Here is a 16203-nt window from a genome sequence, read left to right as displayed (position 1 = left end):
CCATTTTCATCACCTATAAAAAGAAGTCTCTGCCCTGTGTCAGTAACCCACTCCTCCCAGTGCCCTCCACTGGCGGTGAGGAAATGGCGTTATTCCTCAGGCTCTCGCTGTTGCCCTTTCTGTCACCAGGTCTGCCTGTTCTGGACATTGAACATGGACAGCACTGTGTGAGATTTACTTCTCTGCCCTGCTTCTTTCATAGAGCTTAATGTTCCTAAGGTTCATCCAGGTGCTAGCATGAGTCAATGGTTTAACTCCTAAAGGCAAACAACATACACTGTGTGTTCATATCAGATATGTATTCTGTGTGTTTGTATGGCATGTGTGCTGTGTGCTCATATGACACTGTGTTGTGTGTTCATATGGCAGGTGTGCTGTGTGTTTATATGGCATGTGTGCTGTGTGTTCATATAGCATATATGCTGTGTGTTCATATGGCACATGTGCTATGTGTTCATATGGCATGTGTGCTGTGTGTTCATATATCATATATGCTGTGTCTTCATATGGCATGTGTGCTGTGTATTTATATGGCATGTGTGCTATGTGTTCATATGGCATGTGTGCTGTGTGTTCATATGGCATGTGTGCTGTGTGTTCATATAGCATGTGTGCAGTATATTCACATGGCATGTGTGCTATGTGTTCATATGGCACATGTGCTATACAATCATATGACACTGCTGTGTGTTCATATGGCATGTGTGCTGTATATTCATATGGCACATGTGCTGTGTATTTATATGGCATGTGTGCTATACATTCATATGACACTATGCTGTGTGTTCATATGGCACATGTGCTATATGTTCATATGGTATGTGTACTGTATGTTCAAATGTGCTGTGTGTTTATATGGCATGTGTGCTGTGTATTCATATGACACTGTGCTGTATGTTCATATGGCACATGCTTCATGTTTATATTGCACGTGTGCATTCATCCTCTTGCCAGGTGATGGTCTCTGAGTGTTTTTTCTTGACTAGGAAGCATGCTAGAAAGTGCGCTCACGCATTCATTTTAAATGTGGAGACGATTTTCATTTCCTGTGAGTGGACACCTAAGACTAGAATTAGTGAGGCAGATGGTAGCTCTGTGACTAATTATTTGAAAAAATGCCTGACTTTTCCCAAGTGACTCGCCATCTTACACTACCAGCATGTCTGAGAGTCCCAATCCTTCCGTATCTGTAGAAACCGAGATAAGATCTCAAAAAAATATTTCCAATGTTGTTTAAGAATATAATGTCATTTGATGTTGAATGGATAGCTCTTTCCCAACTCATTTTGAAAAATAGTTACTTTTTTGTACCATTTACTGAATGCCTACTATATATTATACATGAATCTAAAAAATTACACCTAGGCAGCCATTTAATTTTCCCAAATCCTTACAAAATAAATAATTTTATTTTACAGTTGAAGATATTAAAGCCCCCAAATTTAAGTGGGGCAGCAAGAAAGCTGAGAAGCAGCTTTGACCAGAGGGCCTCTGTTTTCAAGCCTGGGCTGTACAGTGCCATGCAGAGCCACTGCCGAAACTGTGCTGAGAAACTAGGGGATGCATTTGCAAACAGTTTTGTAGTTATGCTTTAGGCCTTCTTTGTATTATCTACCTGATCATTTGGTTACCCAGTAATAACGATTTATTGCTAAGTGAGACAAAATAAAGTCTGTTGATTTTCTTATGCTAGGCCCAGTACTGTGGCTGATGAGAGTGTACTCTGTACCTGCACTGTTCCAGCAGCAGTACTGGCATCGGTCCACGTGGCGCTGCCTTGGACTATCGACTTCATATATATTGAATTCATAAGTTGAGAATTTATATTGGCTCACAATGACATTTCTTATTTTAGTCACTACAAGTATTTATACTTATTTTATGTCTAAAATTACACAGAAAAGTTATTTGTAATAAATAAATAAATTACTACCATGGCAGTCATTTAAAGAAAAATGGAACAAAACCTATGTCCACTGTAGTCACAGTTGTTGAACTAACTCTCCAGTCTGGAGGGGGAGATGAGCACTGGGACGATTTAACCACGAGGTATGCTTGCATGGTACTGGGTTTTCCTCAAGATACTCCTGCATAAGGAGTCATTTTTCTTGGCTACTATAAACATTTTGTTAATGTAAGTGAAATTTCAAAATTGTCTGAAATTTTTCAATATAAAAATAAGAAGGAATGAATTTTCCATCTGAAAACCATTTCATCAGTATTTGAAACAAAACAAGATTCCATTACCATGTGGCCCTCAGGGTCTGGTTCTGCACCAGTACAGGATGGAACACTTGGCCTTGCTGTTGGGGCTGAAGGTCGGGTTTGTGGTGTTCTATGTTGCTCTGTTTCCAGTGCTCAGCTCCATGGTAAACTTGGCCTCTGTACACATTAGTCAGTTATCTTCAAAGTGTTCTGCCCAGAGAGCCCAGAAAAGTTGTAGAGTTGTGATCCCTTTTGCACATTTTAAGTCAATATAAAAAAGAATTCTTGGCATGCAAGAGATGGTATCACCATAGTATAAATAATGAAGTCAAAACAGTATAACAAATGTCAAAATATTATCTCCTTTTCTTCCTTGCTGCTATTAGTAATTTGTATAAAAGCCCGTTTTTCATCATTTAAAATGGCCCGTGTCTTATTGGTCAATTCTGGTTTTTGTTACACTGGCCAGCAGGACTGCCTATGGTCAGTCTCCCTGTTCATCGTGGCTCTAATGTTTTCTAGCTAGTCCACATAGTAAAGTTTTATTTGTAGCTGTAAAATTAGTACTCAGAGTGAGTCTGGCCCGGCAAAGGAGAGTATATCAATATGACCAACAGAGTTTTGAAACGATGGACCCCACAGAAATGAGAGCTTGTACAGGGCTCTCCTGCTAGAAGAAGGAACGGGTGCCAACAGGAGGGGGTGCTTGTCTCCCAGAAAAGATGTCACATGATCCTAGAGGATGAAACTGAATCCCAGAACCACCACACCTTGACTGACTGCTTAGCTGTGCATATCTTTGGTCCTTTATTTAAACTTTGATCTCACCTCAGGGCCTGAAAGACAGATTTGAGGGCTCTGATGGGTCTCTTTGTCCCTCATCCCAGGGTAGCCATCTTGAATAAATCTCCCCTTCTGCTTGTTGTTGTTTGGGTGATGGAGGGTGATGGGCAGAACTGGCTTGTTACTGGTTGTTACCTGCCAAGTTTGATAACAAGAGCTCCTCTACCCTGTCCACAATCAGCTCCACCTCCTCTCTCACTGGGGAAGCACAGAGGCTGCAGGCCCACCTTTTCCCAGCTGGCTTTATGTGGGCTCCAAACCCACGTCCTCACACTTGCTTCTCCTTTATCCACTGAGCCGTCTTCCTGGCCCTTGTGGGCTTGTTTGTTTGTTTGTTTGTTTGTTTGTTTTGTTTCCTAATTTGTAAGACAGATCTGTACATGGATATCTTACCTTTTGCTATAATGAAATGGGCTCATCCTGTTTTTCCTTTTAATTTCTATAGGTATAAGCACACGTTAATAAGTAATAGGGATTAAATATAGAAATAGGTTTTTATTATATCATCATCATTTCATTCTCTAAATGTCTAAAACTTACAATGTAACAACAAAAATTATTTAGTAATTCTTCATTACAAACCTACCAGTTGTCTACTAATCGATCACTTTCTAACCAAATTGAATACACCTTTAATTTTTGTTAAAAATAATTTATGAACCATTCATTTTAAAACATTGAAATAAATCATTCACTTGTTCACTTTCTGGGAGGTATCTCAGAAAATTTAGACTTCACTTAGTTTGTAAGCTAGTGTATCATTTAGAAGAATTTGATTAAATTTGATATATTTAGAAATCATTGTGAAAAATGAAATACTATACATTTAGTACACCTTTGCTAAATAATCCTTATATTTAACTATTTTTATATTTTATATTTATATTTAAATATATTTATATAATAAACTTATAAAGTTTATCTTACTTCAAGTATTTTATCAAAGCCTTGGCACTATATATTTAACTGAAGTAGTTTGTAGAAAATGCTTTCCCTTTGACATGATTAGTAGATCTAATCGCTTTTGCATTGTCCTACCAATCAGAAATAGTTTGTCATAAAAAGTATCTGAATACCTCCTTTGTTACGTTTGAGATATCATTCCACGGTGGCTAAGCACACTGATAGGTGGGTAAGCATTTGCTGTGTGGGGAGGGGATCGATGTGTGGATGGGAGGTGAGCAGGTGGGGGACAGAAGGATGATGAGCATGGAAGATAGATGTATAGATGAACAGATGGTGGGTGGAAGGGTGGATGGTGGACATAGAGGGTGGAGGGTGGATGGAAGAGAAGGAATCGTCTTGGTTCTGATCACCCGAGACTCTGAGGATGGTGTACTTCCTTAGTAATGACCATGGGTAGAAGAGCAGAGAGTGGGCATTCCACACTTCCTTTTTCTGTCCAAATTCAGAATAACCCAACCCAAATGGCATAAGACAGTCTGAGAGGAAACGACTCTCTCTAATGCCAACCTTAACCTTGCTGTGAAGGTAAAGAACTCTGCTCTAGCCTGCTGGGACTTCTCAGTAACCAACAATATAAATTGTTCTCTTGGTCAGCCGCAGTGGTGTACCAGAGACCCCAGACAAGAGGGAGGGGTCTCTGAACATCCTAACCATGAACGTGGTTTTAGGTGTCCTGGACTTACTGGGAGGGAACATGAGTCTTTGGAGGTGGAAGGACTGCTTACTCTCCTTCCTCTGAGGCCAGGGCTAACAGTTCAGTGTGAAAGTTCATCTCGGAAAAGCGAGAGATTGAGAGTCCTGTTTCTGGTCTCCTTGTAAATAGTAAGCAAGGCCCTCTTCCTCTTTACTCGTCTTGTAGGTGGGAATAGTAAATGCTGTCCCAATTATCTCGTGATGCTCCTGTGAAGATCCGCTGAGATAATGTCCTTACAAGCACTTTGAAAATAGAGAGCTGTATCCGAGCCACAGATAGCACTATCAGGACACCACCGTCACTTGAGATCAATTGCTGAACACGCCACAGCATAGTACATGGGATGGCTGGAGAGAAGGTAGTCTCCCCAAGAAAAGAAAAGGCTGCAGTTATCCAAACACCAACACTGTGCATTTGACACAGGAGACACAATTATGTTTAAGACATGGTAGGCTTCTAGGAAAAGCAAATAACTACTGAATTTTACTTTTCTTGTATTAATTTCTTTAATTATCATGACTACTGTATGAAGTAATTACCATTATTACCTCCTATTGGACTTAAAATTGATTGAGGGACAGTAGCCTCATCACAGAGGTGACAGGGAGAGCAGAGGTAAGCGTCAAGTCCAGGGAGCAGTTCCTGGGGCCAGGAACACAGCCATAATGTCCGCCTATTCTTAGATACATCCTTAAGTGTGTTTCCTACCTCCCATTTTTTATCTCTCATAATGCCAGTCAGAGGTTCAGGAAGATAATGGAAGAATTCATCCAAGATGAGAGGCAAGTTAGAGAGGTAAGGGAGGGAGGGAGGTCAGTGCATAGTCAGGTGGACACAAAGAAGCATTACAATTGTCAGGGCCACGGTGGAATTCTAGGGGTTGCTCTTTCCTCAGAGTCCTCATCTGTGGTCTGTCTCGGGCCTGGGAGGCTGAGAGCACAGACACATGGATGTACTACCACATGAGGTACAAAGCACTTCTAACTCAACCAGGGAGGGGTGGGAGGATGGGGCATGGCATTTATAAGCTCTCTCGAATTTCCAAGTGGTAACAACACATGGAGAGTCCTTTGATAGCAGATAATCAATCCTTAGTGTGTCTCTTTCTCTCTCACTCATTTCAGCTTCCAGTATGTCTCCTCTCTGTGGATACTGTCCTCTCCACAGACACTATCCTCTCCACAGACACTGTCCTCTCCACAGACTCTGTCCTCTCCACAGACACTGTCCTCTCCACAGACTCTGTCCTCTCCACAGACACTGTCCTCTCTACAGACTCTGTCCTCTCCACAGACTCTGTCCTCTCTACAGACACTGTTCTCTCCACAGACACTGTCCTCTCCACAGACACTGTTCTCTCCACAGACTCTGTCCTCTCCACAGACTCTGTCCTCTCCACAGACACTGTCCTCTCCACAGACTCTGTCCTCTCCACAGACACTGTCCTCTCCACAGACACTGTCCTCTCCACAGACTCTGTCTTCTCCACAGACTCTGTCCTCTCCACAGACACTGTTCTCTCCACAGACACTGTCCTTTCCACAGACTCTGTCCTCTCCACAGACTCTGTCCTCTCCACAGACTCTATCCTCTCTACAGACTCTGTCCTCTCCACAGACACTGTTCTCTCCACAGACTCTGTCCTCTCCAGACACTGTCCTCTCCACAGACTCTGTCCTCTCCACAGACACTGTCCTCTCCACAGACTCTGTCCTCTCCACAGACTCTGTCCTCTCCACAGACTCTGTCCTCTCCACAGACTCTTTCCTCTTCACGGATGCTGTCCTCTCCAGACACTGTCCTCTCCACAGACTCTGTTCTCTCCACAGACTCTGTCCTCTCCACAGACACTGTCCTCTCCACAGACTCTGTCCTCTCCACAGACTCTGTCTTTTCCACAGACACTGTCCTTTCCACTGATGCTGTGTCTTCACAGACATTGTCTAGCTCCACTGGGTTATTTAATTCATCTAAATCTTTTTTATCCTGAATATAGTTTTAGTCCACCAAGTCTCATTTGCTTCTGTTTTCTAAATTTCCTTTGTTCCATGTGTCATTATGATTTCCCACTTAATTCAAGAATATTTTTTGCTTTGTTTAATTGAAGATAGTCATAGAAACTCTTTTAAACTTTTGTCTCTTGGGTTCAGAGGTAGAGCCGTGTTGGGGTTCCTTCAGCTGCCATCCTTCTCTCTTGAGAACAAACCCCCCTTTTCTGGTTCTTTGAAACGTTTGGTAATTTTGTAATTGTTTCACAGGTGTCGTGACTGTGGCATGTGGGGACTCTGTCTGCTTTCCCTGTGAGAGTTGTTCCTTTCTTTTCCAGAAGCAATAGTTTGATTCTACTTTAATGAAAAAAAAAAGTCTTTGTTGGATAGAACTTATGGTCTTAGATCTACATCTTTGGTTTTATTTTAAATGACTTTTATTTTACAATACTTTTAAATCATGTGGGGAAAATAAGCAAAGGGAAGATGGTGCAGAGCATTATCATGTATGCCACTCCTAGGTTCCAGGATTATTAAAAAGTTTTAAATTATTAATTTTACTTCATTTTACGTATATGGGTGATTTGCCTGTATGTATGTAAATCTGATACTCATCCCGTAGAGGCCAGAGAGGACTCCAGATCCCATGGAGGTGGAGTTAGCAACTTTATAAAATGTTGCATGGGTACTAAGAATTGAACCCTGGTCCTCTGTAAAGGTAGCCATTGCTCTTAACCTCTGAGCCATCTCCTTATGTCTTGTTTCCAGTGTTAATTATTCTTTTGTTGTTTTGTTCTTTTTTGGATTTTGGTTTTTCGAGACAGGGTTTCTCTGTATAGCCCTGGCTGTCCTGGAACTCACTCTGTAGACCAGGCTGGCCTTGAACTCAGAAATCCGCCTGCCTCTGCCTGCCAGAGTGCTGGGATTACAGGTGTGTGCCGCCACCACCTGACTTCCAGTGTTATTTTTAATAACTTAATTGTTACCACGAAAGTGCTGTTTGTACATTTTGACTAACTAAGGTCCTGCCTCTATTTGTATTTTCTTGGCTTTTTCTCTCTTTGTATCTTCCAAGCTCTCGTCTAGAATAACTGTTTAGTTATTGCCTCTCCTTAGCGTCTTCTAGACTCAGACTGCATTTCAGACATTTGTTGCTTTGGTGACCTTGAGTTTTTCAGTTGTGACCAGGCATTTTCACATTACTTATCAGCTGGGTTTTATCTGATGTTCTTCTTAGAGATTAGACTGGGGCTGTAGGATTTCAGGTGGGAGGCAGCAGCAGAACGGGCTCTTCTCATTGTCCCCCCATCCTGCTGGCCTCCTCACCAGGCTAAGGAGCGTCTGTCAGGCCCTTCCACCCACCGAGGAGGACCTCAGGTTCTTCATGCACATAGGAAGTCACTGTGCATATACCCAAGGACAGGATTGTCCTTTCTGCATCCTTGGACAGCTACTCCTCTGCCTGAGCGTCTATCAGGCTATCTTCTACCTTCACATCAGAGGGGTTCGCCACAAGGTGGGTGGGCAGAATCTGTGCATTCCTTTTCTGGCTCTTTTCCTTCTGGGATTGCCCTTCTCCTCAGAAGCAGATTCCGCTAGACTCAGCCTCTTGCTTCACGTAAGACAGCACTGTGCCTTTGCTTACAGGGAGCCTCCCAGAGACAACCACTCGGTACAGTTTATAGCCAACTGAAAGTCTTTATTCCAGCCAGCTGGGACTACACTCAGGTATTCTGGACCCAAGCTTAGCCTGAGTGTTTGTTCAGAGTACTGGGTTTTTGAAGGTTCAGTGGGGCTTCACCAAAGCAGGCAGTTTAACAGAAGCTAAGATAAACTACCTAGGGCATCTTGACCTTGGGTTGTTAGAGCCCAATTTGGTAATTTTCCATGGATTGTCCATCAAGGAGGTCAAATTCCAATTAAACTTGAAATGGCCTCAGCAAGACTACAAGGTGCAGGAACCTCTGCACCATCTTGTCCTATCAGAAATAGAGTAACGCATTTGCAATTCACTTATCTAAGAAGATAAAATACTATATGTAAATATTCATGGATAAAGCACACATATGTCAAAACATATGTGTATTTACTTTATAATTATTCCCTAGGCTAAGATATCACAGACAAATTAAGATACACCCTATATATAATATTATGATATTATGGCTATGTTTAGCCATATAGATTTGCTGACTTGCATGTACAAACACACATCTATAAATGACTGCACATATATATTCATTGTTATTACTTTTAATTAATTAATCAACTATTTATATTTATGTGGGTGTTTTTTCTGCATGCATGTCTATGTACCACGTGCATGCCTGTTGGCCACTAAGCCTAGAAGAGGGTATCAGATCTGAGTGTTAGGAATTAAACATAGGTACTGTGAAAGAGTAACCAGTACTCTTAATGACTGAGCACCTTCCCAGTGCCCTTGTTATTATTTTGTAATCTAGATTTTAAGGACTGGAAGTATATCACAAATTATATAAACAGTTCCATGTAAGCAACTAGTAAGTTACAGCCCTTTACTGGGTGATTTGAAGAATGAATGTAAGCACTCAAGATTGAAAACAATTTTACTTTATAAATGCTAAAGCTTTTCTGTAGGCTTTGTTTATCTAAGACAAAAAAAAAGAACTGGGAAAAACTAAAGCACTTACAAAATGACATGAATGCAGTTAGAATTTGGTGGCCAAGCTTGTTAGTGGTATACTAGGAAACTCAGGGGACAGCCAGTGTAGGTGAGCCATATGTGTTGGTTGACAGTCCAGAAAAGCATGTTTTATGGCTGGCCTGTGGGCATGAATCAGATATGGAAAATGCTGAGGCTCAGAAGGGATGTAGGCAACTTTGCATCATTCTGAAAGACAAGGGCAGCCTCGAACCTGTGACATTAATGAAAATAGACAGAGTTAGAAGGTTTGGGATATGCTATAGTTGTAATTAAGAAAAGGCGGGAACCAATCAAAGACAGTGGCAGTAATGCTGGGACCATTCAGAAAAGAGGATAGCATTCCTTTTACTGCACCTCTTGGATGCTGGCTGAACATTTCTGATCTAGTCGATGCCCATATCTAGAAATCCAGGGAGACGGCAAGTCCGAAGAAAAGGTATAGGAATCTGTGACTATCATTGTACTGCAGCCCTATATTAGATGGAGCCAACCTGGGATCACATGTACTAAAGAAAAACTCTCCTAATGACTATTGGGTATCCCAAAGGTGTGCAGCCACAACAAAGGAAGGAAAACCATAAAATGAAATTACAGATGTCTGCCCATGGGAATACCAGAAGAATATAGAGGCAGATGCCAAGGGAAAACAAGTATTGTGAATTTTAGAACAGACTACATGGACTGTCCTTGACCCAAGGAAGGTGATGATGTACTGAAAATATGAAGACCATCGCTTTACCACAACTCCTCTGCCAAAATGGGTTTTGTGTAACTTCTTTTTTTTTTCCAAATAGACAACAGAAATATAAGTAATTCTCAATAAAATTCCACATGCTGAAAAATGGAGTAGCAACTAAGAGGGAATGTGAACATGTGCTTGTTTGTTCATTTTCTTATTTCAAATAAGAGCTATCGGGCTTGGAGATAGTTCTCAAAGAAAGAGAAGAAAAGCCTCACCAGGGAACACTGGTGGAAATACATACCTGGGCAATTTTTAACTACTGGAATAAAACTTGCCCTTGGTATTTACTAGGGTGCAGCTGGGACTGGAGTCCTACAGAGTATAGGGCACCCTCTACCCTGGGAGCCAGGACTTGTCCGTGTGTAGATTGTTAGTCTTCTGCCTTGGCCTTGCCTTTGTTTCCTCAGCTGAAATGCTCAGCCTCACATAATTCTTCATATCAGCAAAAGTACATCTTCACCAAATTTTGACAGCTTGGAATTCCTGTCAATTAATCTAACGTACATCACCAGCAGGGAAATGAAAGCCAGGTGCTAATTGGTTTGTACCTGTTCCTGAGCCAATCACGAAAACATTGACAGGAAGGATGGGATTACGATGAGTAGTTAGAATCGATTCCTAGGGAGGGTGAGGCAGTCCCACTCTGCCATCCCCAGTGCAGGAATAGAATTACTCCTGGGAGGCGGACAGATCCAGTAAGACCATGATCACACAAAACCCTGGATCCTGCTCAGGCCACACCTTGAAACATCCTTGAATAGGTCCACCTCCCGATGATGCCTCCCTGCCACAAATTCCCATGTACCTTCTTATCCTCTAGGTTTTCAGGACAGCAGTGAGAGATGATGGAGGCGGAGGGAGTGTATCTTCTCTGCTCTTAAAATGGAGAGTAGCAAGCTTGAGACCAGCCTGGACTGCACACACACACACACACGCACACGCACACGCACACCCGTGATCTAATCTCAAAGAAAGTGGCCATTGCCTCCCATGGTTTTTCTTCTCAGTGTATTGTAATTGATGATCCACCTACTCATGTCATTTGTTGAAGGTGATAAGACACTTCAGATGCTACAAGAAGTATACCAACACACTGAAGAAGGAGGGAAAGAAATGGAGGGAGAGAAAGCAGTAGTAGTAGTAGAAGAAGAAGAAGAAGGAGGAGGAGGAGGAGGAGGAGGAGGAGGAGGAGAACAAGAACAAGAAGAACAAGAACAAGAAGAAGAACAAGAAGAAGAACAACAACAAGAAGAAGAACAACAACAAGAAGAAGAACAAAAACAACAACAACAACAACAAACACAGCAACAACAAGACAGCGACTAAACAAACTGCAAACTTTGAATATTTAAACAAATCTCAGAAAATGATGGCTAGCCAAATTTCCTTTTTAGCTCTTAGTTCTTAGAAGGTTCGGGTCCATTATAGTGATAACCCCTGAGAAATCTACTTAATATTCACCCGAATACCAGGTACATTTTAGTAGTTCACAACAAACAGTAGTATGGCTTTAAAATTAGCTCCAGCTCCTCTAGACAGCTTGTTAGGAACTGATTTTGCAGGAAGGGTCTTCTTCTCTGTGCACTGTTTCTGAAATGCAGTCACAGGAAGTCTGGAACCAGCCCTGGAGGTGGCATATGATGCCACTGCAGACCCTCAATAGACAAGCAAGTGACTGCTCGCCTGGCTTTAAAGATACCTGACTTTCTGTGATGGAGAACACTGGGTCTCTCTGGCTCTCCCCACTCAGGAATCATGGCTAGAATTGAGGGGCTGGACAGATGGGATTTGGAATATTTCCACATGACATTTGGTTATTGACCTGCCCACTTGCTTAAGATGTTCCTCTTTAGCCTATGCAAGAATTATAGTTGATCAAATACAAAAGGCTTGTTGCTCGTTTTATTATAAAATCAATTTGGTTCACAGACTTACTATTCAAAAGTCTCTATTTGTAGATAGTTTCATAATTTATGCAAAGTGAATTTAAGACTTTATAGAACAATAAACATTTAATGAAACCTAAAACATGAATCAAACAGTTATACAGGTTTTTTTTTTTCAATTTCATTTCTGCTACTGTTATTACTTCACCTTCTTCCCTACCTTTTTCTTCCTAAGTCCTGAAGGATTTTCATGACTTAAGCCCTGGGGAAGAAACGTTAGAACATAGTCTCTTGGGGTTTAAAAGTAGTTCTATAGTACCTTTAGTATAGCTCCCAGCAGGTTCCTTCTACTTCATCCCCACAGTGTTGTCATTTAAAAAAAAAAAAAAAAAACCTATTCACTTTAGTAGAAAAAACAGTAAGATTTAGAATTTGATCACATCTTTGTCCCTTGTAACACCCGCCCCTGCACCCCTGGCCTGTGACTTGATCTGAGATGTTATGCATATGTGACCTCTGTCAATATATTTTTACTTTGTCACCTGTGTTTTCAAAGGTGTTGGATGAAATCACACACACACACACACACACACACACACACACACACACACACACACGAGAATTGCCATGAACTTGCATGCTTTCTTGATATTTAGTATTTTTCATGAATTTCTTAACCTTCTAGTCCTCACCTTTTCTAGATATTTAAAAGCTGTTGGGTCTTCTGCTCTTGAGTCTTTTGCACCATCAGCTCTCTGTCTCTATTTCACTGTTTCAGAACCATTGTCCCCCAGTCTCAGAACTTGGCTCCTTCCCTGGAATCCCTTTTTCCCTTTTCTTTTCTTTCCTATCCAGTTTTCTTCTGTATAGGGAAGAGCACATCACATTAGGAAGCAGGCTTTTTCACTGCTGTTATTAATCCTTTCTATCACGAGAAAAAGGCTATACTCTTTCCTCTGAGGTCTTAGGCCACTTTTCTAGGAATGGGATGAGCTATATATGAATTCCAATTTCATTACAAAGAAGCTGATGCCCACAGGAAGGTGACTATAGTTCTCTGGGCTTCATGTGCAGCTCTACTGGATAGTAGCACTGAGCTGCCCAGATTACCAAGAGCTCAGAAAAGACCTTACTTGCAGCATATGTAAGGGCCTGGTCATCACTGGCACTATAATTATTATCTAAATATTATTAAGCATATCATCTCAGTCAAGTTGAGAAAATTCAGCATTAGATCAACAATTAAATATAATGGAGACATGTATGGGTGGATATCCAGTAATTTTGAAGCTTACCATCTAAGCACTGTGAACATTGTTCAGGGTATCACATAGCATCATCCAAAGTTTGCCCATTTTTCAGGATCATGATGTTGAGAATTGAAGAGGGAGCATTGATATGTTTACCTTTAACCTACTGAACAAAAAGGAAGGGCAGAATCTGTATGTGGATCCCACTTCTGAAGAAAGCATTGGATTTGTATATGGGTCCCATTCTGAAGGATGCATTGGATTTGTGTGTGGGTCCCACTTCTGAAGGATGCCTTGGATTTGTATGTGGGTCCCACTTCTGAAGGATGCATTGGATTTGTATGTAGGTCCCACTTCTGAAGGATGCCTTAGATTTGTATGTAGGTCCCAGTTCTGAAGGATGCATTGGATTTGTATGTGGGTCCCACTTCTGAAGGATGCATTGGATTTGTATGTAGGTCCCACTTCTGAAGGATGCCTTAGATTTGTATGTAGGTCCCACTTCTGAAGGATGCATTGGATTTGTATGTGGGTCCTACTTCTGAAGGATGCATTTGTAACCTTATGTTTGTTACACTACTTTCCTGAGGGAGTTCTTCATTATATCATACAAGCAGAGGTACTAGAGAACAAGAAAGAGACCAAGAAATGCGTTGGCTTTTCTGGTTTGAGACAGGAGGGTAGGACAGTACCCAACCATAAGATGTCCTGTACCTTTCCATGTAGGTGTCTGGACTGGAGTTTTGGCCATAGATTCATATATGGTTTTTCAGGTAACTGTATACAAGGAGAAGAAAAAAATAACAGGAAACCAGGTCAGGAAACAGAGCTCCCAAACCCATGTGTGGCCTCTGGTCTTCATCCAGGACAGAACCACAGCAAGGATAAGAACTGAGGTCCCTTGGAAGAGTAGGGGACAGAAGTGACCAAGTGGGAGTGATCAAAGATACCACCTGAAGGCACACAGAGCCAACTAACTAACTCTGTTGGGGGCTAACAGAGTCTCAACCACCAACTAGTGAGCACACAGGAGCTGGACCTAGGCCCCTACACATTGGTAGTTAACATGCAGCCTGATCTTCATGTGGGTCCTCCAACAAGTGGAAGGCAGGGGGGGGGTGGGGGGGTGGGGACTGTCTCCATCTCTGTTCCCTGCTGTTGGATCCCTTACCCCTACCTGAACTGTCAGGTTGGGCCTCCGTAGGAGGGGATGTACCTAGACCTGCTGGGACTAGATATCCCAGGGTGGGGTGGTACCCAGTGAGGGCTCCCCTTATCTGAGGAGAAGGGGAGAGGGCAACGGGGAAGGGATTTGTAAGGGTGGGACTGGGAAGAGAGGAGGGAGAGGGTCTGTTATTGGGATGAGAAGTGAACAAAAAATGTTGAGAAAAAAGCACATTGGAAGAGAGAGACAGAGACAGAGAGAGACAGAGAGAGAGAGAGAGAGAGAGAGAATATCGAGAGTCCTGTCCTAAAGTTGACTGGAAAGTTCCTATCTCAGTGTCACACCATTATTTAACACTTTGTATACTATTTTGAAGAAATCTTTAAATTAAAAATAAATGATACACTGCAAAACTAAAAGTAGACTAATTGAGAACTTAAATGCAAGAATTTAGAAAATATTTTTGTTTGTTTTATTTTTCTGTTTAAGACAGGGACTCGCTATATGCAGCCTGGACCATTCTAGAACTTGCTCTGTAGACCAGGCTGGCCTAGAACTCACAGAGACCCAGCTGCCCCTGCTTTGGAGTGTGAGATTAAAGACAAGCACCATCACCACCTGGCTCAGGAAGCTAGCAAGCATCTAAGAGCACAGCCTGGGGTAGTGATGAAGGGTGGGCGGTTGTAAACAGCAGGCAGATGTGAGGAGCACTGGAGATGGCTTGACGGGGAAGACAGCCTGGGAGATATGTGGGGTCGGGCCAGAGCCTAACAAAGAGAGTGATCCCAGCAGCAGAGATGATGTCACTTCAAGATCTCTCTAGAAATCCACTGTGACCCGTGAGCTAAGAACACAGGGTGCAAAATCCTTACACAGAGTGCGGAGGCCTTACCAAGAACCTGCAACCATTTCACGGAGCCCGGAACTCTTCACAGAGCCCAGACTCAAAGCCTTGCCTAGAGCTCTTTTCTAGGCCCCCGGGACATTCTCTTCAGCTGTCTACACAGTGGCTTCCGCTTCGCTTCCACCATTTCTTTCTGGGGCATCCGCGTGCTGCCTTTGAGTTTTATGCAGCGGACCCCGTGGAGGGAGTGAGCATTCGTTCAGTCTGTTGGAGCAGAAGAGTCTATGCACCCGTGGGAATCTCCAGATTCCAATCAAGCAAGTTCTCCGCTTGACTCCCTCCCCTCCAGGAGGGCTGTGAAAGGCACAGAGCAGCCTTGGCTTGCAAGTCACTGACCTGTGGATGAGCAGAAACACCTTGGGAAAACTGCCTTTGGTTTTTCATTTGTTTGTTTGTTTTTCTAACTACTGCTCTATAGTATAAACTTGTTATAAATGAGAGAAAATATATGCCATTCACTGGAGGGCAGACGAGGGGCAAGCGGCTTCAGAGACATTTCACTGGCCATTAAGGGTTTGGAGTAATATTCTCTCTTCTCTCTCTTGCCCCTGGTCTTGTCTAGTGTTTGTCAGGTTCAACTCCAGCTACGGCTTCCCAGTGGAGGTCGATTCCAACACCAGCATCTTGCAGCTCAAGGAATTGGTTGCTAAGCGACAGAGGGTTCCAGCTGACCAGCTGCGTGTGATTTTTGCTGGGAAGGAGCTTCCGAATCACCTGACGGTGCAGGTGAGTCTCCCTGGGTGGGTGGTCTCCGGGATGTAGCCAGGATCAAGGCCCCTGCAGCTTCTGCTGCCAATCTGACATTCATGCCCGAGATCTAATAGAATAAATAGTGTCTGGGGATTCCTTGAACTTTACTCCACACGGCTTCATTAAT

The 16203-nt window shown here is 42.5% G+C and overlaps 1 protein-coding gene across 1 annotated transcript in view; it reads left to right on the top strand.

The window, feature by feature from the left end:
* Window positions 1-16203, top strand: part of Prkn (parkin RBR E3 ubiquitin protein ligase) — a 1193927-nt gene that overhangs the window by 185330 nt on the left and 992394 nt on the right. The window contains exon 2 of the mRNA XM_052169367.1: window positions 15889-16052. Within this exon, the coding sequence (XP_052025327.1) occupies window positions 15889-16052 (164 nt within the window). The remainder of the gene's footprint in view (window positions 1-15888; window positions 16053-16203) is intronic.

This window comes from Apodemus sylvaticus, chromosome 23, assembly GCF_947179515.1.
Source record: "Apodemus sylvaticus chromosome 23, mApoSyl1.1, whole genome shotgun sequence".
Taxonomy (NCBI): Eukaryota; Metazoa; Chordata; class Mammalia; order Rodentia; family Muridae; genus Apodemus; species Apodemus sylvaticus.
This window is presented reverse-complemented; position numbering and strand designations above follow the sequence as displayed.